Source organism: Lissotriton helveticus, chromosome 1_1, assembly GCF_964261635.1.
Source record: "Lissotriton helveticus chromosome 1_1, aLisHel1.1, whole genome shotgun sequence".
Taxonomy (NCBI): Eukaryota; Metazoa; Chordata; class Amphibia; order Caudata; family Salamandridae; genus Lissotriton; species Lissotriton helveticus.
Genome location: NC_136057.1, coordinates 1325715511 through 1325739593, shown reverse-complemented (window position 1 = coordinate 1325739593; position 24083 = coordinate 1325715511). Strand labels below are relative to the sequence as shown.

The following is a 24083-nucleotide window of genomic DNA, read 5'->3' as shown; positions in this document are numbered from 1 at the left end:
GTCCAAAATGCAATAAAGAAGCCGCTCCTATTGAACACATGCTTTATTCGTGTCCGAAACTTTCAACTTTTTGGGCAGGAATAACTGAGGTTCTTGACAAAAAACAAATAATTTTTCCGGCAATATCTGCCCATTTAATTTTACTGGATATACAAGATAATAACAGCAATTTCAAGGATCTAATAACCATTATTTTCTCTTGTGCGAGATTGGCCATTGCGCGAACTTGGATATCAAAAGAACCCCCAACTGTTATGGATTGGTGGTATCTAATTCATGAAATTTATACAATGGAGCTATCATTGGCTAAACTTAGAGGCCCAAAAACCCTAGAACGAAAGGAAAGAATATGGGGATCATTCATAAACTAAATGTATGATTGTATTGTGATACCGGCACGTTTATATGCTCTTCTTTCTTTTTTTTTTTTTTTTTTTTTTTTTTCTCAAGATACAATGAATATTATATGCACTGTTTTTTTTTCTTCATATGTGTATGTATAATTAGTGTGATTTAAGTATTGTAAATATTCTCTCTTGCAACTAATAAAAATGGTTTAAAAAAAAAAAAAAAGTGAAGATGCCTTCTACTAATAATAATTCGAGATGCAGAATTTTCAGAAGATGTTGCAAATTGTCTTCAATATGTGTAATCCTGATAATCTTAGTTTGGTTAATTTTAGCTGTCATTTTTCCTTTTTGGAATAGATAAAGAGATGTATAAAACTAACATGACTAGTAAAGTTGTGGTTATTCATAATAAAAATGATAAAACTGATAAAATCATTGTACATAAACCAGAGATTCACCAAGATAGATCTGTAGGAGATTTTTCTAGTAATATCTTCTCAAGGCTTTTATCTGAATCTGTAAAGGTGATGGATGCAAAAGATTGCTACATTTGTGTGAAATTGCCTACCTCTGTTTCAGAAGGGGTAACGTATAATATGCTTCCTCTTACTTATGGCATAACCTGTAGTGTAATAGCTAGTCTGTTTTATCAAACAGGTCGTTTAGAGTATTATTACTCAGACTTTGATGAGATTTTTGCTAATCTAAAAGTTGAAAATAGCTTGAATAAAGTGAAACATGCTAAACAGATGAGGGAATTTTTCCTAGTGACTAGTGAACTAACTTATGAGTATGCTTTTAGAAATAATTTAACATGCAAATTGAGAACACAAGAGAAAATATTCTTAAATATGGTGGAAGAGAGAAGGGCAATTAATAAGCGAAATGAGATCTGAAACAAACTAAATCTAAATTTTGGCAGAAGGAAGATGAAAAGCTTAATGGTAGAAATGAAAATGTTGCAATTCATATAGATGAACCGGTTAGTGGAAAATGTTGTATAAGAAGAGATAATACTTTGTTTGATAATTACTTTGTAGGTGCAAGTCAATGTGAAGATACTTATCGAATTTTAGGGGGATGGGGATTTAAAGGAGGCAAAGATCCAATATTTCCTGGAATTTATTTTGTTTGTGGGAATAAAGCTTATTTTAATCTTCCTGACCACTGGTATGGGACCTGTTACGTGGGATTAGTTTTTCCAAAGATTTTTCATGTAGATAGAAATGCAAAGGGGTCATTTCAAATTGGCAAACACCTGAATAGATTCAGGAGGGAAAGTTTTTCAGAAATTTTGGGAGACATATTTGGTGCAGTAATACCCATGGTAAGAATAACTTTGAATGCAAATAAAATCAGAAAAATGTCTACAATTGTTGATAGATTATCTACGGATACTGCTAGTGGATTTCAATTAGTGAATACAGAACTTATTGCTATGAGAACCTTGGTAATGCAGAACCGTCTTGCTTTAGACATTCTGCTGGCAAAAGAAGGAGGAGTCTGCGGAATTTTACATGTCCAACATTGCTGTACGTATATACCTGACAAGAGTCAGAATATAGAGATGTATATTAAAAATATAACTGAATTACATGCTGAGGTTGAACCTTTAGAAGATGATAGTTTTTCAGAACGTTTAGGCAAAAGAATTACAGCAATCAAACATTGGTTTCAAGAGATTGGTAGTTCAATTATAGGTAAAATAGTTTTCCCTTTAATAGTTATAGCTATAGTAATACTTTTGTTAAAAATTAGTTGTATGATACACAAGAGAAGAAAACATGTTTCAGAGAAGAAAAGAATTTATAATTTGAGAAAAGAAAAAGAAATAGAATTAGAAGAGTTTCGGAGAACTCAATATGAGAGTTGCAGAAAAATAGATGAATCTAATCTTTAGAAATACTTATATTAAGAAAGTCCAAAACATGTTCAAAGGTTGAAATTTTTTAAATTTTTGGGTATTGTTTGGTGATTTTGAAATCACCAGATGAGGGGGTTGACGGAGCAAGGTGAAGAACAAAATTTTGCTCAAACTTGCAAAGTTAATATCCCATAATAGTAGTAATTGAATTAATAAGCATGTGGTGAAATTACTAATCAACTTAGTATAAGAATCTATTCATCAGTACACGCGGGATTAACTAATGTGCTTTATGTTGCAAACACAAAAAAAAATAATAAACTAACCTTGTCTATTTTCTTTGTCAGTATTAAATGCGGCTGTTTAATTAATGGCATGTGCTTATTTTGTGTGCTTATGTTATGTCTTTTCTGTGACAAAATGCTCGCGGAGATTCGTCCAGTTCAAAAGAAGAAAAGTAAATATAATGCTGCTTGTGTGTGCTTTGCTAGGTAACATAATTAACGGGTTTAATTAGTATTGGGGTGGGTAACAAAATGGGTTTCAATTCTTTAATTAATTGATGTCTTGTGTTTGTTTAATAATAGTTTCCAAAGTGAGGCCTAAAGATCGTTCAGAAAATGGCTGACAGAGTTGCAGATACGAAAGCTTGTCCAGAGTGGAGCCTTGCACATGCGCAGTTGTGAAGATTTTTACCACGCTGACACCAATATTTGAAAAAGCAGTTCTTTTGTTGTGCTGAACGTGCTCTCGGAGGAAAACCTCAAGGACAGGAACCTGATGTGTCTGCCAAGGCTAGGAAGTTATAGATTGAAATTCGAGAAGAAAGTATCATTCTTGAGGAAGCCGATTGACATGGAAATGAGAGACAATAGGGCTTAAGAAAAGCCTGGACTTGATCAAGAAACGGTAGTGACCTAATGCTTTTATCATGGACTGACACAGGAAAGCCAATGAGAAGCTTGGATTTCTATGAAAGAATGTAAAATGTAGAAAGTTTAGTTAGAAAGGAAGGTATAAAACTTGACGTTATGAGCAGGAGGGCGCTTCTCGCTTTCCGATTCCTGATTGACGTGACGTGCTGGTGGACTCTTTGGTGCACGTAAGGACAGCAGACTTTAAATGATTTTTCCTTTCTAGGTGGAGTGAGAATTAGACAGGGAAATAGATATAGGGAATGGAAACTGTTATTCTGATTATAATTTATGTTTTCTGATTTTGCCTTGGGAGTGTCAGTCTAATAAGTAATTTCCTTAATAAAATGCTGCTTTCTGATTTGCTAATAAAATAAAGATTCTTAATGAAAAAGCTCTTTCTTGAAAATAAAGCTAATAAAATTAGATTTGAAATGACAAGCTGGTCTTGTTTATTCATGGTCTAGTTTCCATCAGTTGATCCATTCGCCTTAGTGGCCTAATTATAAATGATATAAGTTTAAAACCATGGTGAGAATAGATAAACTTCAGTTGTATATAATTATGTAAATAGTTTGTGAATAGTTTTGACTAATTAGGTCACATGATTCAGTTGCTCAAAAATTGTCTCGTTGGCTTATGGGCCTTTATATGAGTTATATGTTTAATGGTAAGTACTGAGGTGATAGATAGTGTTTGTGAGACAGTTTTTCATTAGGAGCGCTGGATCAGTGTCTATTATGCGCACCAAGCGCCTAATAGACACCAATAGGCCATGGGCGGAGCAATGCGCCCGCCTGTGGCCTATTGCGTGCAGTCTTTCAGTAAAAGACGCATGCAAAGGCCAATAGCTGCCCACAGAAGGAAAAGCACACGCACAAGCTTGTGTGATTCCTTGGGCAGCTTACAAACCCGGTTTTTCGATTACAAAATGCGCTCACGCTGCGAAGCAGGGCTGCAGTGCTACGCAGTGCAACGCAGGGCGTGAGCCCTAAAAATTAATTTTAAAAGCATTATTTACAATATTAACATAATTAATTACCAAATAAATAATGAATATTAATTAACAATTAAAAAAAATATTACGCCATTGACAACATTTATTATTAATTAAGTGAATAATATTTTACAATAAATAAACATTAAGAACCTCATTAGGATGGTGGATGGACTTAAGTCACATTGCCTATATTTTGTATTCCGGCGAGGATGTGGTCAACGGCCCCCGCCGCAAAATAAAAAAAATTGGTTTTGCATATCCGTGCAATACTTGGCAAGCACCATGTGGTGCCGGACACATGATACAGGAATATGTAGTGGGGCACCATAGGTGCCCCCCAGGGCCCATGTACCAGCCCCATGGGATAAGGGGGGCCCACTATGAGCAACTAAATCAGTTTTCACCAGCTGTTTCACAACGGGTTGACATCTGCAGAACGACCAGCGGAAATTAATATTGTAATCCCCATGGGGGTGCCTGACAGACACCGCCGCCATTCTGGGGATGCAGGGAGGTCCGCCATTGTAATGTAGCGGGCGGTGATTCTGGTCGGTGGCAGTCTCCCCTTACTCGTAACCAGACCCTAATTTATTATAATTAAATTACTTCCCACCCTATACCCCTATAAACACACAAACCGCTACGGTACAAAAAATATTAAGAATTACTTAAATGTAATAACTATTACAATTTTCAATAAATACATTAAAACATGAACAATATTACAAGAAATGTAAGATTTAATTGAGTGATTAAAGGGAATTCACAGATGGCCAAAAGTGTGAGGAGGAATAGAATTGTAGAAGTAAGAAAACTATTTGGATGGACTACACTGCTTGTACTATGACTGATTATAGCCCCTTCACTATCTTGCGTGGTGGAGTCCAGTTCATGAAGAATAACAAAAGTTCGTTAATTCAGCAAAATTGAGTGATGGTTTTGTGTGGTATACGAGTAGATTAGTGAATGTAAGTAGGCTCGGTGGAACAGTGATGTTGTTTAAAGGAAGTATAATGTTGGTGTGAAAATTTTGAATTGGTTGAGTGATAAACCTGACTAGAATTCCAACGGAGAGATTATCATTGACATAAATAGCAGATGGGTGAATGAGGGAGTACGAGACAATTTTTGTCTGTCATTGAATCATTCACCCATTTATAATCCTGTCCGTTTATTGCTGCATATCTCATTTTTAGCTCAAACTTGGACTAACATGTGCCCTCTAGACAGCTATAGGACGTAACCTACTTCCTATTTCTTTCAGCCTGGGTAAGCATAGCCATGATATCTACCTCACAGGTTTCTGGTGTCTACCTGTTTTTTTGGCTTTTGGTGATATGTAGATATCACATCTATCTTGAGTTCAAACATAAACAAGTTTTTAAATCTACTTGTTACTTTTTCTAATACTCTTAAAACACAACTCCTTTCCCACTTTGTGCACAGATTGGGCTCTTTTGGTATTTTGGTTCTTGCTTTTGGTGGAACCTCACCAAAAAGCTACTTTTTCGTAAGAGATGTGTTTCACTTAATATACCTTGTATTAGTCTTTTGTAGATAAAACTTTTAATGTGGTTTCCTGGCGAGGGCCGCATGCTCACCGAAACGCGCATCGATACCTTCAAGAATCAGCTCCATATTTTTTGTATCTGAATGCATGTTTTCTTATATAATCTTTTTTCCTCAGTGTGGCAACGTATCTGTATGTTTGTATGATGTCCATGTTTTGTGAATCCCATCACATTGTAAGGAATATTCTGATGTACATCAACTGGTGTCTTGGCTCATAAGACCACCTCAAGAGCGTATAATTACCCTCAGGTATTCAGTCCGTGGTAATAGCCAGCAACATATTCTTCTGTTGTCGTTGAATGATTAAGACTGTGAAACATAACGTTGCCACCTTTTTAAATATTTTGTATAAATAATAAAAGGTGATACATTTCTATTTCTGTTTGGTACATTAAGTCGTTCTTTCATTACTCTACTTTAGTTTATCAGTCTCTGACCAGTTGGTTGCCTAGTGACTCTGTGTTGCCAATTCAGGAAGTACAGACCAACATTCAAGTTAATGAGTAGCCAAGGAGCAAATCTGGTCATAATATTAGGTATCCATCTTATCTAAAAGACTATGCGCCATATGTAGGTAATCTCTATTTACCGATTCTTAAATAACGAATTTTACCGATTCGGTATTTAAGAAACGGTAAATAGTATGTAGGTAAAAATTCTGTAAATTTTACCAATTCGGTAATATTCTGTATTACCGAATTGGTATTTACCGATTCGGTAATTCCCATTTATTCTTATGGGCCAGGACGCCCATGGGAATGAATGGGAAACCATTCACTATTACCAATTTGGTAAATACCGAATCGGTAATAGGAAGAATATATTCAAGGGTGGCAGGGTGTCACATTGACACCCTGTTGCACCCCTGACCCGTGCATGTGTGCACATGTGGCACACATATATGCCCTAAGGGCATGTATGTCTGCCACATGGCACTGAGAAAAAAGCAAAAAATTGCTTTTTCAAAGGTATTCGGTATTTACCACCAACTTATAGTTGGTGGTAAATAACGAATCCTTAAGGCTAAAATGCACTCACTTGAGTGCAACCTACATAGGCTTTAAGGAATTGGTAATTTAAAATAACGAATCAGTATTTTACCGATTCCTTAAAATAACGAATCGGTAAATTACCGATTCCTTATTTGCAGCCTCCTACATCTCAAATCCCTAAATAACGGTCGGTAACGGTAAAATTTACCGAATGTCACCGTTACCAAACGATATTACCCCACCTACATATGGCCCTATGGGTATAATTTAGAGTTTGGCGGAGAAGGTACTCCATTGCAAAAGCAACAGAGTACCCTCTGCCAAACTGAAGTTCAGTTTGCCTAATTTGGAGTTAGATGGAACTTTACTGTGTCAGTGGCGTAGACTACTCGGTCTCTACCACTGACATATTCCTCCGACGGAGTAAGGGCTGTTAAAAAGGCATGGCTTTTATCCTCCCTCCCTATTTGGAGTGAGTGGACAAACGTCCAGTTGTTATTTTCACACACCGTCACACAAGACGTGGCAATAAGTGAAAGTAAAACATTTTAATGGTCACCACACCTTTGGAAAAAACTACCATGCGGAGTAGAGGGCATTACTTTTTTCATGTAAAGAAAAAAACACCTAGGGATTTGTTTTTGGTAATAAAAAAGATGTTGAAATTGTGTTGTGCTGCAACATCATGTTAACAGAGCCAGGTGGCACACTTTCAATGCTTTGACAGCAACAGCCATGGCCATTTTTCCTGCCAATGTAAGAGATTCATGCTAGGGCAGAGGGCATTCTTGAATGTGAAATTTACAGGCACATGCATTACAGATTTTTGCGATCTCAAATGGTGCGATTCACAAAAATCTGCCGTTTGCGATCACAAAATTAGCTTTTGCAATGAATCAAGTTTGAGAATTGCACGTTCTCAAATTGCAACTGTTTTTAAGGAATCGCATTTTGCGATTCCTCAAAAGCAATGCAAGAACCACTTTGAAGTAGCGATTTCGCTACTAGAGGTCGCAAATTACCATGAAGTTAAACTTCATGGTCATTTGCAAAAACGTTGAAAAATGCACTAAAGTGCATTTTTCAAAGTTGTCGGTTACACACACACATGTCCTTGGGACCGGTGTGTGTGCAACATTTGTGCACAGATCAATTTCAGGGGTGCAACAGGGTGTCATTTTGACACACTTGCACCCTTGAAATTGCATGCGCGATTTGCGAGTACCAATTTGTCTTTAAATCATCCCCAAAGTGTCTAAAGTTTGTATGTAATGTCTTTTAAGTAGGTACATGGTGTTTCATTTTTGTCATCCACTGTTAATTGTATTGTTTTGATTGTAAATTTAATGTAGGTAGTAACATTGTAATCTCTCTAAATCATCATATTATTATTATGTTTAAGATTAATTGTACTGTTGTGTTTTTTTTTAAGTAGGGTATGTGCTTTTTTCCTTTAATTCTTTAACATGCCTTGTCATCTAGAATGTTATTATGTCGCTAGGAATAAAGGGAATGTAAAGTCAGTTGAGAATAAACAGCCGTTAGAGAAGAAAGCAGCCCAGGAGAGAGGTTGTTGAAGATGGCTCTCCAGGACTTAATAAAGAGCTTAACTTACAGAAGTGTTTGTGGATGTGTACACCATAAGGTCTACTCCCTGCCATGCATACCTATTGCATACAAGGGTCTCCCGACCCAGTACAGCATACACTCCTTTGAAAGACATAACCAACTATACAGCACTGCCATGAGACATATTGCCTACCAGGATCCACAAGCAATTCCACCTCTATACCACTGCTAACCATATAAATACATTTGTGAAGGGGATGGAAGATCTCGAACACAACATCATATGTCACAACCGTTCAGCACACAATCCAAACTACAACTGTGCAGCCCTTACCTGTTCCTCTCTACTGTTGATGATGACAAGGTTGGAGCCTTCTGCCTGGCAGGCCTGCTTTGCTGGATGTTGTGGCAGTGATAAACTCGAGAACAGGTAGCAAGTGTTGTTAAATTTTACCCACCCCGTACGACACTGTTCACACATGGCACCTGTAAGATAGAACATAGATACATGTTACCGAACCCACAGGGACGCTGACTACTCATGGAGTCTGGGAGACAACAGTGAAAACCCACAGGGCCAATGTTTACACATGTGGTCCAAAAGAGTGAACAAGTGGGCACACCATTCCATTAAGGGGAGTACAGTGCATAAACAGTGCCTGTAAGGCATGGCAGGTAGACATGCCACCCACATGGCCACTGTTTACACAAAATGACAGCGCAGGAAACATGTCTCTGCATGCCATGGTGTTACATGAGACCTGTAAGAGACAATACCGAGACATGTCTAAACAACCACAGGTGTACTGCTTACACATGAGACCTGTAACAAAGAGGAGAAAGACATATGGAAAGCAAAGAGGCGCTTATTTCAAAATGAGCCTATACGAGAGAGAAGGGGTGCAGGTGTACTATTTATACCTGAAACCTGCAAAATAGAACATGAAAATATGTCTCTGCATTCACAGGTCCTCTGTTTACACATAAACCCTGTAAGATAAAAAAAAGGGGAAGGCATGTGACAGAACAATCAGGGGCAATATTTACAAATGAGATCTGTAAGACATAACAGGCAGATGTAAAGGTATCTACTGAGGCACTGGTAACACAAGAGCTGAAAGACATATCACTGCAACCACACGTGCAGCATTTCCCTTGAGATCTGTAAGGCAGTGCAGGAACATGTGTCACTAAACCCATAGGGGCACCGTTTACACATAGAACCTGTATGACAGAGCAGGAAGATGTGTCAATGTACCCAGAAGAGCACTGTTTACAAAGGAGACCTGCGATCCAGAGCAGGAACACATGTCACCGCAACTCCAGAGACATGATTTACAAAAAAAAATCTGTAAGGCAGAGCAAGGAGTTTTCAAGAAAAAGCAGGAAACAAGCACGTATACTCATTCACAAGGGCACAGTTTACAAGTGGAGCCAGTATGTCAAAGCAGGAAGGCATGTAACAACACTCCCCTGCTCCATTACAGTTACTGAATTACCACAAAATAGGGTACCTGCACCAGTCTTTGCAGTCTTGTTGCCGACAGATTTGTAACCTATGCTTTGCCAAATACTTACCCTGGTCTTTGGGTCTGCTCCTTGCCGATGATTAGATAGCTTTCTTGTTTCTGGCCTATTTCAATTCCCTATTTCGGGTTTGATGGCTTATCACCCATTCGTTCTTTTGGCCCAGCCCTGGAGCATGTAAGTTTCATCCTCCCTTTTGAGTGTATTCTTCCACTGCTGACGACAGTTAACTATTTTTCTTTTTTTACAATTTTCTTTGACACTTGAGCTTTAGGACTGGAGGGCAGTGTATTTCCTGCTCCCTCCTATGTCTCTTTCCCACACTACCAGCCTCTGTCCTTCCCCCCTTTCTGTCTCAAAGTCCCAGTCTTCCTACTTACCATGCTCCTCCCTTTCTGAATGAGATCGGAATCGGGCCGATAGTATGTTGGGAGCACAATATCTCAAATAAGAAAAAAAAAAATGGAACACCAACTTGTTACAAAGAACAAAGGTGTAACATACCCACTGGTACAGCATTTTGAGGGGCAACACGAAAGTAATGCAGATCAATTAGACGTTTATGCTATTTATAAATCTGACATAAACAAGGAGACAAGACTATGATACTGCATACATTAGAATCAAGATACATTATCAATTTGCAGCTCATATTTCCAGATGGTCTGAACATTGATGAAGAGTTATGTGACACACCTGAAAAGAAGTGTTTCTTGAGAAAATACAATACATTATTTCTTATTATATATGGATTATTGAGAAATCTCTCTAAGGTTTGTGCAGAAGAACTAACTGAATGTGACAACAGGAGACAGAATGTTGAGGGCCTTATTTTGCATTTGCACATGTTACTAAGACCCCCTTTATGAGTCAGGTGGTCCACGGACTGCCAGACTCGCTGGGCACGACTCTGGCAGTCTCTCGATCGCCCTTTTATAATATGGGCTGTTCGACCGCCGCAGCCCCGCCACACGGTTTCCCGCTGGAGTTGCGCTGGTGTGGAGGAATCCATATGCTTGTCGGGACCGCCGTGGTCCCGCCAAGCATATGAAGAGTTTCTTCTCAGACAGGGTTTTCATGGCTGTTCCTCCTCCATGAAAGCTCTGGTGGAGAAGAAACAAAGGGGGCCCTACAGGCCCCTTGGTGTCTCATGTGGTAGCACAAAGGGGGGCCCAACATGTGCCCCCCTCTATTCATGCACACCACTTCCTGCACAGCTTGGTCTTTTAGGTCAATGCTGTGCAGGGACTGTTTTTAGCGGGGCCTGTTTTTAGAGGCACCACCATAGGAATGCCAAAAAAAACATGCCAGACAGGAGGAATCTTCAAATCTGGCAGGCTTTCTGACCACGGCTTTGGGGGCGCGGTGGCGGGTGGACCTGGCCCCGCACTAGCAAAGTCGTAATCGTGCCCTAACTGTTGTACTATTGTTTTTCTGATAAGGTGAACGTTTATGCCTCACCTTACTCAACAATTGGTTACATATCAATACACTGTACTGTACACATAGCAGAAAAGATACATAATACTCTAGGAAGATCCATTAAAATACATTCTCAAAAAACTTTAAAATTACTGTGGCAATATTGCCAACTGTAACATTCCCATCATGGGATATGATAATCTGCCTGTGACTATCAACTGTGAAAGAGCAGACATAGAAGTGCCACATTGAATTGCCAACTGTAACAAAATGGTCTTCCATTAAATTTGGTATACAAAGCTAATATTTATTTATAAATATTATTGAGCACAAATATTATGTAAAAAATATTGTGATGGCAAAGGTATAATGGGATAGAATATTGCAGGCACAAATATCATCATTTAGGTGTGTAATGTCGTTTTAGTTAAGGTTGTTATATATGATGTTGAATTTTAATTATTTCATAATGTGTTTTTGTTAATTATCTTCATTCTTTTTTAGTACAGTTTATTATTTCTTTGTTTGGTATTATTTTTTAAAGAATTATTGTTCAATTTCAAGGGAAGTAGGGCGGAAAGTGTTTTTATTGTGTATTTTATATTTTTGTCTAAATTGTTTATTCATTTATTAAGTTTTATTTGCTTAATTGATTAGTAAATATATTTTTTTTAATTGTGTGGACGAATTGATTTAATCCATTTTAATGTATTATATTTACTTTTTTAAATCTAGTCATTTATTGTATTAATTTATTATGATGTATTTATTTATTTTTATTAAAAATGATGATTTTTTGCCGGTTGTTGGATTGGCAGTGGAGTTGGGAAGAAGTATTTTACATATTTATATTTTTAACATATTAATTGGTAAATAATGTATAATTGATGAACCTATATTTTTCAGTATGTTTAATATTTGGGGGCCGATTTCTATGTCAGATGGAATTGCTTCTGCCGAACACCGACTCGGTCGTGGGACCGACCGACACCCGGTCAACAGTCCTCAACGCCCAATCAGGATGCGACTGAACACTGTTTGGTCGCATTACTACATTTTCCTATGGGAGAATGCATTACGGTTGTAAACCAGCCATAATGCATGCTCCCATAGCGAAATGGGAGGTGTGGTTCATCTCTGCACCCTGTGGCCAAGGTGCCAGCCACGGGGTGCAGGGATCAACAGGGGGGCACCAGAGGCTGCACTCACAAGAGGATCCTGCTGGAGAGCTCCAAACATGCTTTCTGACATGGTTTTCATGTCGAACAGGCCGGCATGGAAACCATGTCATAAACCATGCATCGTAATCCCAAAGGCGGAAAGGCTTGCCCTTTGGGATTACGAGCGGTCTCCTTGAGGCCATCTGAATACAGCTGGAATGACCAGCCGGTTTCAATTCCAACTGACTGCATTTTTATCAGCCGGTCAATCAATCAATCAAGAAATTTGTATAGCGCGCTACTCACCCGGAGGGTCTCAAGGCGCTTGGGGGAGGGGGTCCGCTACTGCTCGAACAGCCAGGTCTTGAGTTGCTTCCTGAAGGAGAGGTGGTCTTGGGTCAGACGGAGGTGGATGGGGAGGGAGTTCCAAGTCTTGGCTGCCAGGTAGGAGAAGGATCTTCCTCCCATGGTGGCTCTTCGAATGCGTGGAACGGCGGCGAGGGCGTGGTTGGTCGATCGTAGCTGGCGGGTGGGAGTGTAGAAGGTCAGGCGGTTGTTGAGGTACCTGGGGCCCAGGTTGTGGAGGGCCTTGTGTGGGTGGGTGAGGAGTCGGAAGGTGATTCTCTTGCTGACGGGGAGCCAGTGCAAGTCTCTCAGGTGTCCCGAGATGTGGCTGTGTCCAGGGATGTCCAGGATGAGTCGTGCGGAGGCGTTCTGGATGCGTTGGAGTCTTTTCTGCAGTTTGGCTGTGGTTCCGGTGTAGAGGGTGTTTCCGTAGTCCAGTCGGCTGGTGATGAGTGCCTGGGTGACCGTCTTCCTGGTTTCAGTGGGGATCCATTGGAAGATCTTTCGGAGCATGCGTAGGATGTTGAAACATGATGACGAGACGGCGTTGACTTGTCTGGTCATCGAGAGGGAGGAGTCCAGGATGAAGCCCAGGTTGCGTGCGTGGTCCGTAGGTTTGGGTGCGCTGCCGAGGGCAGGGGGCCACCAGGAATCGTTCCAGGCAGAGGGTGATGATCCAAGGATGAGGACTTCCGTCTTGTCTGATTTTAGTTTCAGGCGGCTGTTCATCATCCACTCGGCTACGTCTTTCATCCCTTCGTGTAGGTTGGTTCTGGCGGTGGCTGGGTCGTTGGTGAGGGAGAGGATCAGCTGGGTGTTGTCGGCGTAGGAGATGATGTTGAGGTTGTGTTGGCGTGTGATGGCTGCGAGGGGGCTCATGTAGACGTTGAAGAGGGTGGGGCTGAGTGATGATCCTTGTGGTACGCCGCAGATGACTTCGGTGGCCTCGGATCTGAACGGGGGGAGGCGGACTCTCTGGGTTCTTCCGGCGAGGAACGAGATGATCCACTCTAGTACCTTCTCTTGGATTCCGATGTTGCTGAGGCGCTGCACTAGGGTGCGGTGACAGACAGTATCGAACGCTGCGGAGAGGTCTAGGAGGATGAGGGCCGCTGTTTCCCCGTTGTCGAGCAGGGCTCGGATGTCGTCAGTGGCTGCGATGAGGGCAGTCTCGGTGCTGTGGTTGGCTCGGAAGCCGGACTGCGAGTGGTCGAGGGATCCGTTTGTCTCGAGGAAGGCGGCAAGCTGTCTGTTGTCGGTCTTCTCGATGACTTTGGCAGGAAACGGGAGGAGCGAGATGGGGCGGTAGTTCTTGAGGTCGGTGGGGTCTGCTGATGGTTTCTTCAGGAGGGCGCTGAGTTCGGCATGCTTCCAGCTCTCCGGAAAGGTGGCGGTGTTGAAGGAGCAGTTGATGATGTCCTGGAGTTGGGGTGCGATGACGGAGTCGGCTTTGTTGAAGACGTGGTGGGGGCATGGGTCGGTTGGTGATCCGGAATGGATGCTGTTCATCGTGTGGATGGTGTCTTCAGTGCTGACCGGGGTCCAGGCTCGGAGGATGGTGGTGGGGGGCGTCGGTTCGGTGGTTGGGTGCGTGGATTGTGCGCCGAAGCTGTTGTGTATGTCTGCGATCTTGCTGTGGAAAAACGAGGCGAGTGAGTCGCAGAGGTCTTGTGAGGGAGTGATGTCGTTTCCGGCGCTGGGGTTGGAGAGCTCTTTGACTATGCTGAAGAGTTCTTTGCTGTTGTGTGCGTTGTTGTCTAGTCGTTCCTTGAATGCTGTCTTCTGTTTTTTCGCCAGGCTTTCTTGAGGGTACAGCAGTTCTTCTTGGAGTTCTTGAGGTTGTTGTTGAACCAGGAGGCTTTCTTGCTGCCGGGCCTGCTGGGATGGTTTTTCCGAGGTGCGAGGTCGTCAGCGCAGTTGGTGATCCACTGCGTGAGGTTGTTGGCTGCTTGGTTGGGGTCCGTTGAGCTGGTGGGAGGGTTCTGGTTCAGTGATGTGGTGAGCTGGTCGGTGGTGATCTTGTTTCAGCTCCTGCGGGGAACCTTTTACGGGTGGTGGGGAGTCATGGTCCTTCTGAAGCTGAAGTGGACGCAGCTGTGGTCTGTCCAGTGGAGTCCAGTGGAGTGGCTGAAGGAGATGTACTTGCTGGAGGAGAAGACTGGGTCAAGCGTGTGTCCGGCGTAGTGGGTGGGGATGTTCACCAGTTGCTTGAGTCTGAGGTTGGCGAGGTTGTCCAGCAGGGTGGTGGTGGTGTTGTCGTCGTTGTTCTCCAGGTGGAAGTTGAGGTCCCCTAGGAGGATGTAGTCAGCGGAGGGGAGGGCGTGTGGGCTGATGAAGTCTGCTATGTCTTTGCTGAATTGTGTGCGGGGTCCTGGGGGTCTGTAGATGAGGGTGCCTCTGAGTGTGGTCTTGGGGTCGGTGTGTATCTGGAAGGGAAGATGTTTGGCAGTTGTGAGGGTGTCGTCGGAGTTGGTCGTGATGCGGATGGTATTCTTGTGGACGATGGCGATGCCTCCTCCTGTCTGGTTGACGCGGTCCCTCCGGGTGATCTTGTATCTGTCCGGGATGGCGATGGCGATGGCGGGCACTGAGGAGGCGTTCATCCAAGTTTCTGTGAGTGAGGGGACGTCTGGAGACGTGGTGTCGAGCAGGGTCCATAGTTCCACGGCATGTCTGTGGACGGAGCGGGTGTTGAGCAGGATGCACTTCAGGTGGTTGCTGCTGGTGCTCGGCTTGGCGGGTGCGGTGCAGGTCCGGATGCAGGAGAACTTGCAGGATTGGCAGGTGAAGGGTCCGTGGGTGCGTCTTGGGGTGGCTTGGTAGCAGCCGGGGATCCGGCCGGTGTTGAGTGCGTTGAGGGTGGCGGCGTCGTAAGTCCGGAGGGTGGGCTGGCATCTGCGGGGGCCAGGGGGTCTGGTGCTGGGCGCGGTCCAGGCGCGGACGGGCGTAGACGGGCTTGCCCTTGGCACGCCTTTGGAGCACCATTGGCGTGCCCGCTGCGCGTACGTGCGGACTCTGCCATAAATGGAGAGTGGGGGGGGCGGAGCGAGGGAGGAGCAGGTGGGAGGCGGGAGCGGGGTGGCGAGTGGGGAGGGGAGCGGTGCGGTGATGCTGGAGGAAACGGGGTGGGGCCGTGGGGGAGCGGCGGCAGGGAGCGGGAAGCGGGGTGGAGCAGCGGGAGAAAAACGGCGGTCGAGGCACAAAAACAATCAGGGACACAACAGTGGACGAGAAAAAACAATTACTGGCACAACAGTGGAGAACGAGATCAGGGGCACAACAGTTGATGAGAAAAAACAATTACTGGCACAACAGTGGAGAACGAGATCAGAGGCACAACAGTTGACTAGAAAAAACAATTACTGGCACAACAGTGGAGAACGAGATCAGGGGCAAAACAGTGAGGCAGATACAATACTGGCAGCGGCGGCGGCAATGGAGAACGGGCACACCTAGGATGGGCCACGCGGCGGGTGGAGCGACCGGCTCTGACCAGGTCAGGTCAGGTCACAGCTCCCCGCCTCGCGGACACCACCTTATGTATCCAGTGGGAGGGAGGAGCAGCTGGGAGGCGGGAGCGGGGTGGCGAGTGGGGAGGGGAGCGGTGCGGTGATGCTGGAGGAAACGGGGGTGGGGCCGCGGGGGAGCGGCGGCAGGGAGCGGGGTGGAGCAGTGGGAGAAAAACGGCGGTCGAGGCACAAAAACAATCAGGGGCACAACAGTGGACGAGAAAAACCAATTACTGGCACAACAGTGGAGAACGAGATCAGGGGCACAACAGTTGACGAGAAAAAACTGTTACTGGCACAACAGTGGAGAACGAGATCAGGGGCACAACAGTTGACGAGAAAAAACAATTACTGGCACAACAGTGGAGAACGAGATCAGGGGCACAACAGTTGACGAGAAAAAACTGTTACTGGCACAACAGTCGAGAACAAGATATGGGGCACAACAGTGAGGCAGATACAATACTGGCAGCGGCGGCGGCAACGGAGAACGGCGCCACTCAGGATGGGCCATGCGGCGGGTGGAGCGACCGGCTCTGACCAGGTCAGGTCAGAATTGAAACCTATGATGGTGGCCGGAAAGCCTCCGATCAGAGGTTGGAGGATTTCCAACCGCCATTGTAATAGGCCACTTAGTTGTATCAGCTGCCCCTGTGCTGTGCTCACGAAGCACGGGTGGGTTATTATCTTTGTCGGCATAAAATGTTTCTATTCTTGTATCAACTGGAGATTGTATCCCTTCCATTTTGTGGTCGCAGCCTCCAGCACTTGAGCACCCTCTTGTTTCCCTGAAAACAAGGGACTGCCATTGAAAGTCTGTTTGTAAAATACAATACATTTGTGTCTCGTCTTTGTAGTGCTCATTTTTACAATACTGTTGGGAGAACCTCCTTGTCAGTCTATTCAGTGATTCACAGATGTCCTGTTTTCTTTTGTTAGTAAATATTTTACGACTTTAATTTGTCTGAGCGCACAACGTCTTTGCATACCCCACTAAAAGCAACACATTCCACAACCGAGGCCTCACTTTAAGTATTATGTCAATAAGTATGTAAATGCTCTATAATATTTGCCAGCTGATATTTGTAACGAACATTGCCTTGCATGCAAGAATGCTAAGTGAAAATACAAAATAGATGCCTTTTATTGTACATAAACATGCAAGTGAGTCATGTTTTCCTTTGAGCACACTAATCTGCATCGTCAGTAGTTTAATGTTAATGTGCTAATGCATGCAAATAACATGGCGTTTCACGTTAGAACATTAAAGTAAGATATATTAGATCTGACCATAAATAAATATAAAGCAGGTAAATGGATTCAGGTAACAGAAGAGTGAAAATAAAATATTGCAATTCTTGCAATCTGTATGAGCAAAGATCACATTATAAGTGTTAATATGGAGGGCTGGATGTTCAGTTTGGTGGGAATTGAACAGTCTCTAATGTCTGGAGGAAGCTCCAATAAGGAGTACAGTCTAACAGACGTATTTCTCATTGTGAGGAAAACAAAGCTCAACGATTCTACTATGAATTTAGAGTTTTCCCTGGAAATTGAAGGATTTTCAGTTCTCTCCAAACTCTAGATGAGGCGCTGAGTCCCCCATAGCCATCACTTCTCCTTAAGTGAATTTTATTCACCTCTGGTCTAAGGGACCTAAGACAGCACACAAAGGAAAACATACAGGAATAAATACATGGTTTGAATAAATGAAACTACCCCTATTCAGCCTTTTCTCTTCATGGATATTTAGTGAAGCTGTGTTTCACGATCATGGTACAGTTTTTCGTCCTTGTTTTTTTAAAATCTGTTTTAATTAGTTTCAGGTTTTGGAATTACAGTATAATTGACATTTTCCGGAAGTCCATTCAAATTACACTATAGTTTGACAATATCAATGCAGGCAATACAGTAGACAATCCGAGCATTATTAAGCATGAACAGATCTAAAATTACATTAATTGGTATAGTGCCTCAATATACAGATTAAACAATAACCAACTCAACTTCAATAACACCGAATAGTTAGCTCTCCGCCCTGAGACCCCTCGTTGTCTTAGATCGCCAGGTATAGTACATCTGCTATGTCCTAAAGAATAACTCAACCACCCAACCCAACAATATACGGTTTGTATACATCTGTGTGCACACTCCAGTGCCCATCACATGTAAATCGCATGATTTGTGGCAACGGCCAAGGGTGCTCCACGTGTGTGTCACTAACTGACAGGGAATAGCTGGAGGGGCAAAACAAATCGCGACTCTCCACCAAGCGGGGAAGGGGGATGGGGAAACAGCCATAGTAGATCTCGGATATGAGGGGGTGAGGAAGTGGGGGGAGCAGGAGAGGGGGAAGCAGCACAGTACTCGTCACTCGGCACAGGTGCCTCTAATATGGTAATAGTCATCGCCCCCGCCATATGTGTGCTGTATGTCGATCTCAATCATGTGCCCCTTCAGGCCCTTTGGGCTCAGCGCCTGATGTCTATGGTCGATCCCGCCAGTGTGCTCTGTAATCTGACATTATTGTATCCCATGCCTCCGCCACTGGTTATTTCCGCAACCCCTTGGCAACCTTCCTACGAAGCGCCACACTTTCTGCCTGCGCCCAACATAGCATGGATTGATACCAGGCTTTGGCGGGCGGGGGGGTTTGGGGATTTCCAATGATTGGTTGTTATGAGGCCCAGGCCTATATACCTAGACATCACCTTGTACTTTTTGGATCGTTGGTACAATCCCAAAATACATGATTCCCATGTCCAGTCCAGAACGTGTCCCGTGCACTGGGCCAAGCATGTGGTGACTGAGTCCCAATATGTATGTATAACCGTGCATGACCACAGCATGTGGAGTAGGTCTGCCCAGATTTCGCCGCATCTTGCGCAGCAGGCGTCATTACGGTCAAAATATTCAATTATGCGCTCCGGCTTCAGATAGGCTCTATGTATTATGTAATACTAAATGAGCCGGAACCTAGCATTGCAGCGAATCCGTGTAGGGCTCTCAAGTACGCTGTCCCACTCCCAATCCGTGACGGGTCGCCGCAGATCGGTTTCCCAATAGGCAAAGAGAGATGCCAGTTGTGGTACCGTGTGTATTCTAAGCGACTCCGCAAACCACCTGCTGAGGTGGTGGCCCGTGCCTGGCTCATGCAGATATTGTATCGTTAAGTGGGTGGCAGGCTCCTGTATCATATCGCCCCACAACGAGCTCAGCGTGCGCACCACTGTGGCATGCAATAGGAACTGTCCTTGCGGCAATCCCAAGCCTTCAGCCAGATCTGCAAACGGCATCAATTGCCCGTCTTTGTATAGGTCACTTAACGTTTGCACGTCTACCTCCTCCCAATGTGTGAGCTCTGTATTAGCTTCTGCCCCATACCTCCTAGTTGTGCCTAGAATGGGTAGTGAAGGCGCGTAGGGCAATACCCGATTCTTAATACGAAGACTACGTTGGTAGCATTGGTGTGCCACCCGTACCAGCAACTGCGTGGGTACTGCGCCCTTCCTACCCGGATGGAATAATGCCACTACCTGCGATTGAGTAAGTCCAGGCACCTGTGTTGCAGTATCTTTGAGGTTGCGCACACTGGACCATCATGCCACCCATTGGAGCTGTGCCGCTAGATAGTTTTGTTCCATGTTCGGCAAGGAGAGTCCTCCCCGGTTGGTCGGCGGGTACATCTTGGCTAATGATACTCTGCTTCACGATCCACTCCAGATGAACTGTCGCATATCGGATTCCAGAGTTTTAAAAAAATGGCGACCCGAGCAACAATGGTAAGTTAGTGAAATAGTAAAGTAGAGCTGCAAGACCACCATATTCAATAGTGCCACTCTGCCCATGACCGCAAGCGGCAAGGCTCCCCAAAAGGCCATCTGTGCCCGTATTGATGTGGCACAGTGCACCAGATTACCCTCAAGGAGGTCTGTCTCATCTCTGTATATGAGAAACCCCAGGTATCGGAACAGTTGCAATTATCAGCGTACCACACCTGCACTAATAACTAATCGTGGATCAGGCGTTGACGCAGCGAAGGGATAGCGCATCCTCAATTACCGCACACGATTGCCCCACATCCTTCCGATATATGAGCAGATCATCAGCAAATAGGGCAACCGCATGGATGCCGTCTCCTAAGGGGATACCCCACTCTTCTTGTGTGCTGCGTAGCGTCTCAGCTAGAGGCTCAATAGCGAGCGCACACAATAAACGGGAAAGTGGCCAGCCTTGCTGCGTCCCACGCTCTATGGGGATTTGCGGTGACACATATGGGCCTGTCCTGACTCTAGCGGTCAGGTTTGTGTAGATTAGCTTAATGAGCCCCAAGTAGTCCTCACCCAGTCCATATTTACATAGTGTAATACATAGAAATTCCCATTCCAGCTTGTCGAACGCTTTCTCTAGGTCAAGCACCAGGCAACCAGCCTGCGCCCATCTGTCCCTGGAATAACATGCCACCCGGAAGAAGCGTCGTAGGTTGAGCGATGTGTTGCCTGCTGGCACTAATCCGTTTTGATCTATATGTACTTACTGCGGCAGCAAAGGTGCCAGCCTGTTCACTAATATCTTGGCTAGGACTTTAAAGTCCATATTAAGGACAGCTAACGGCTGATATGAACCTATTAGTTCTGCGTCTCTGTTAGGTTTGGGTAGTGACACCAGCAGGGACTCACAGAGTGTAGCCTGGAATGTTCCCTCTTCTTGTGCGTATTGATATATTGCAAGAAGGTGTGGTGCCAGGGCTTGTTGAAAGGCTTTGTAATATTCAGCTGGGTAGTCATCTGGGCCCAGTACCTTGCTCGTGGCCAATGATTGTATAGCGCCTTGCACTTCCTCTAGCACAATCGGCTCATTGAATTTGTCCTTTTGTTTGTCTGCGATTTGGTGGAAATTCAGCAGGGCAAGAAATGCCTCAACAGCTAATGCTGTAACGTAATGCAGGGACTCATAGACTCTGGTATAATATGCTACAAACTCGTTATGTATATCATATTGCGTAGTGCGCAGCAGTCCTGACGCGGATCGCGGCCGCAACACGGGCAGACTCGTGTGCTCCTGACGGGTCATAGGTGCCAGTAATCTGCCCACTTTGTCAGCTGCTGTATGTGTGTGTGCAGCAGGCGCAGCATAATTGAGCAACGCAAACGCTCTCTCACTTCTGCGTGCTTTTGCCGCTGTGTTTCCATGTTTTGCTGCATATCAGTGCCCCGCGCCAGCTTGGCCTTTAAATGAGCTAGGGCGTCTTCAATCTGCTTGACCTCATCATCCAATTGTTTCCTTACGCTCCAGCTCAATCCCATGCAGCACCCTCTAACTACTGATTTTCCCGCATCACGTAGTGTGTGCCCAAGTCCGTAACTGACCCTTCGTTAGTGTCAAAGTACAACTCAATTGTGGTGTGCACTGCCTCTCTGAACGGGGGATCCTCCAGCACTAGTGGCTGCATTCTCAACAGCCGAGTGGTAATCCCTCATAGTCGTCTCAGAGCGTCATGATATGTGGGTTGTGGTCAGAGTGCGTCTTTCCGAGGTAGTACGCGCTAAGACATTTAGCTAATAGGGGAGCGCCTCCAACAAAATGGTCTATACGAACATGTAGCCTGTGCGGGTGTGAGTAATGTGAGTACAGTCGTGTCTGGGGGTGGAGGGTCCTCCATATGTCGGAAAGGTCTCATCTATGTAGCCATTCACTCAGGTTTCTGGCATTGGACGTCGCTGCGGTCTGTGGTAATGGTGAAAAGGACCAGTTGAGTGTAGTGTCTAGTACGGAATTAAAGTCGCCTCCTAATAACCAGGGGATCTCGCACCAACAGGATAATATGCCTGTCAGTGCGCACCAGTAAATACCCTGGGCCTCATTTATGAGAAGTGATGCATCGCTGCGTGAAAACAGCGATCCGTCACTTCTCAGTGCGCCCTCCTTGCGACATACCTGATGCGTCATATTTAATGTATGACACATGATGTCGCAAGGAGTTACAGATACGTCAGTATTTCTGACGTATCTGTAAGCGCAAAAGTGACGCATTGCTGGAGTGTGTCAAAAAGTGTCGCAACTCCAGCAATGCGTCCTTTCACATGGGGCAAGCCCCATGTGAAAGGGCCTGCTTCAGTCTTACGCCTGCTGTGAGGCAGGTGCAAGATTTTGACGCAACGGCGTCCTAGAAGTGACGCAATGAAATCTCATAGATTTCACTGCGTCACTTCTATGAAGCTTTTTGCAGGGAAACGCCCCCCCCTGCATACATTATACCTGACGCAGGTATAATGTAGCGCAGGGGTTTACAAAGTGACGCATCTGCTTAGATGCGTCACTTTGTAAATAGAGCGCAACAGGAGGCATGTTTTATGCCGCCGATGCGTCACAAAAAGTGACGCATCGGAAGCGCAAAACTGACGCAAGACCTCATAAATGAGGCCCCCTGTTTTGTATTCGGAGCATTTTTAGACCCCAGCACTACTTGTGTGCCATGGAGGCGGCCCTTTGCTAGCATATACCTGCCTTGAGGGTCAATCTCAATTTCTTCCGATACAAAATAAACACCTGACCTTATGCAAACAAGGCGCCGCTAGTGTAGGCCGAGTATCCGTTGGCTAGAATCTGACCCCTCCCCCTCTGTTGCAAGCTACAGATTTCTGGCTGTGAAACATGTCCCTTGTACGAAGGCTATATACGCTGCATGTAGCTTAAGGTATGCATACATCTGATATCTGCGATCCAGAGTGTGGAGCCCTCTAACATTCCAGGCTATTACATTTGTGGGTGTAATGGTGTATGAGATTGGCTTGGCGTATTTGTCAAGCGGGTGGTTTTGATAGAGATGTAGAAACTACACACCGGCTTTCCAACATGCAATGAATGTGTATGTAGTGTCCAGTGGAGCAGCGGTGGGATAACTGTGACAGGGGTAGGGGTAAAGGCCCTCGCAAGGGTCAACTGGGGTAGGGTAGATAGGCAACATGCGTCTGTCCAAACTAGTAACAATGCCATATGGCAACTTCACGGCAACAATCACCGGCTCGTTCCTTTCAGAGGGTAGGCTGAAGAGAACAATAAGCAAAATATGTAAGATTGGTCCCGCTTTGTGTATGTGCAAGGGTGCGCTTCACTGCATCTTAGAGCATGTGTCGGCTATATGCTGCCTGCTGGGAGCGTGTAATAGCTTTGGGCTGCTTTGGTGCTGTGCCAAGCAGCCCAACAGGGAGCATCCCATATGTGTCGCACTTTGTGTGTATGCTGCTATCGATGATGCGCGCTGCTGCATAATACTTGCGTGTCCACACAGTGTGTGTTAAAGTCACATCAGATCATCCGCAGTCTGAGGCATCACAACCGGAAGGGACTGTGAGCCATCATGGGCCGTCCATATGGTCTGTGAGTTATCGTCGCTCAGTGACTGTTCGGAGGAAGCATCCGCATCTCTGCTGCTTCATCGGTTGCTCAAATTCACTAAGGCCTGCAGTGCGCCCCGCCTCTCCTGTAGCATCTGCTCTCGGCTAGGATCGGTGCTTGACTGCATTGGTGCGCTGTCGTCCCCTGTTTACACCTGGCATGATGACCCCTGCGGGCACACACAAGTGGGCCCACGCCATGCTGTCTCTGGCTCAGCGAGGTATGGTGGCCCTTGGTCTCCAGCCACTGCCATGCATCATCCGCTGTAGTAAAGAATGTGTGGACCCATCAGCTACCACTCGCAGTCGGCTGGGGAGATGAGGGAGTACATCATGTTCAGGTATCTCATTAATTTCTTGACAGGGAGAAAGGTACTCCATTGCCTCTGTTGCCCAAGTGTATTTTCCGGAAAGAAGAGGACCTGTGAATTGTCCACTTTTTTCGAGCCCATTTTCCTGGCT

At 44.7% G+C, this 24083-nt stretch overlaps 1 protein-coding gene across 1 annotated transcript in view; it reads right to left on the bottom strand.

Annotated features, from left to right (window-relative positions):
• Nucleotides 1–24083, bottom strand: part of LOC144772787 (CD209 antigen-like protein C) — a 195779-nt gene that overhangs the window by 56815 nt on the left and 114881 nt on the right. Inside the window, exon 5 of the mRNA XM_078657351.1 lies at nucleotides 8596–8747. Coding sequence (XP_078513477.1) covers nucleotides 8596–8747 — 152 coding nt within the window. The remainder of the gene's footprint in view (nucleotides 1–8595; nucleotides 8748–24083) is intronic.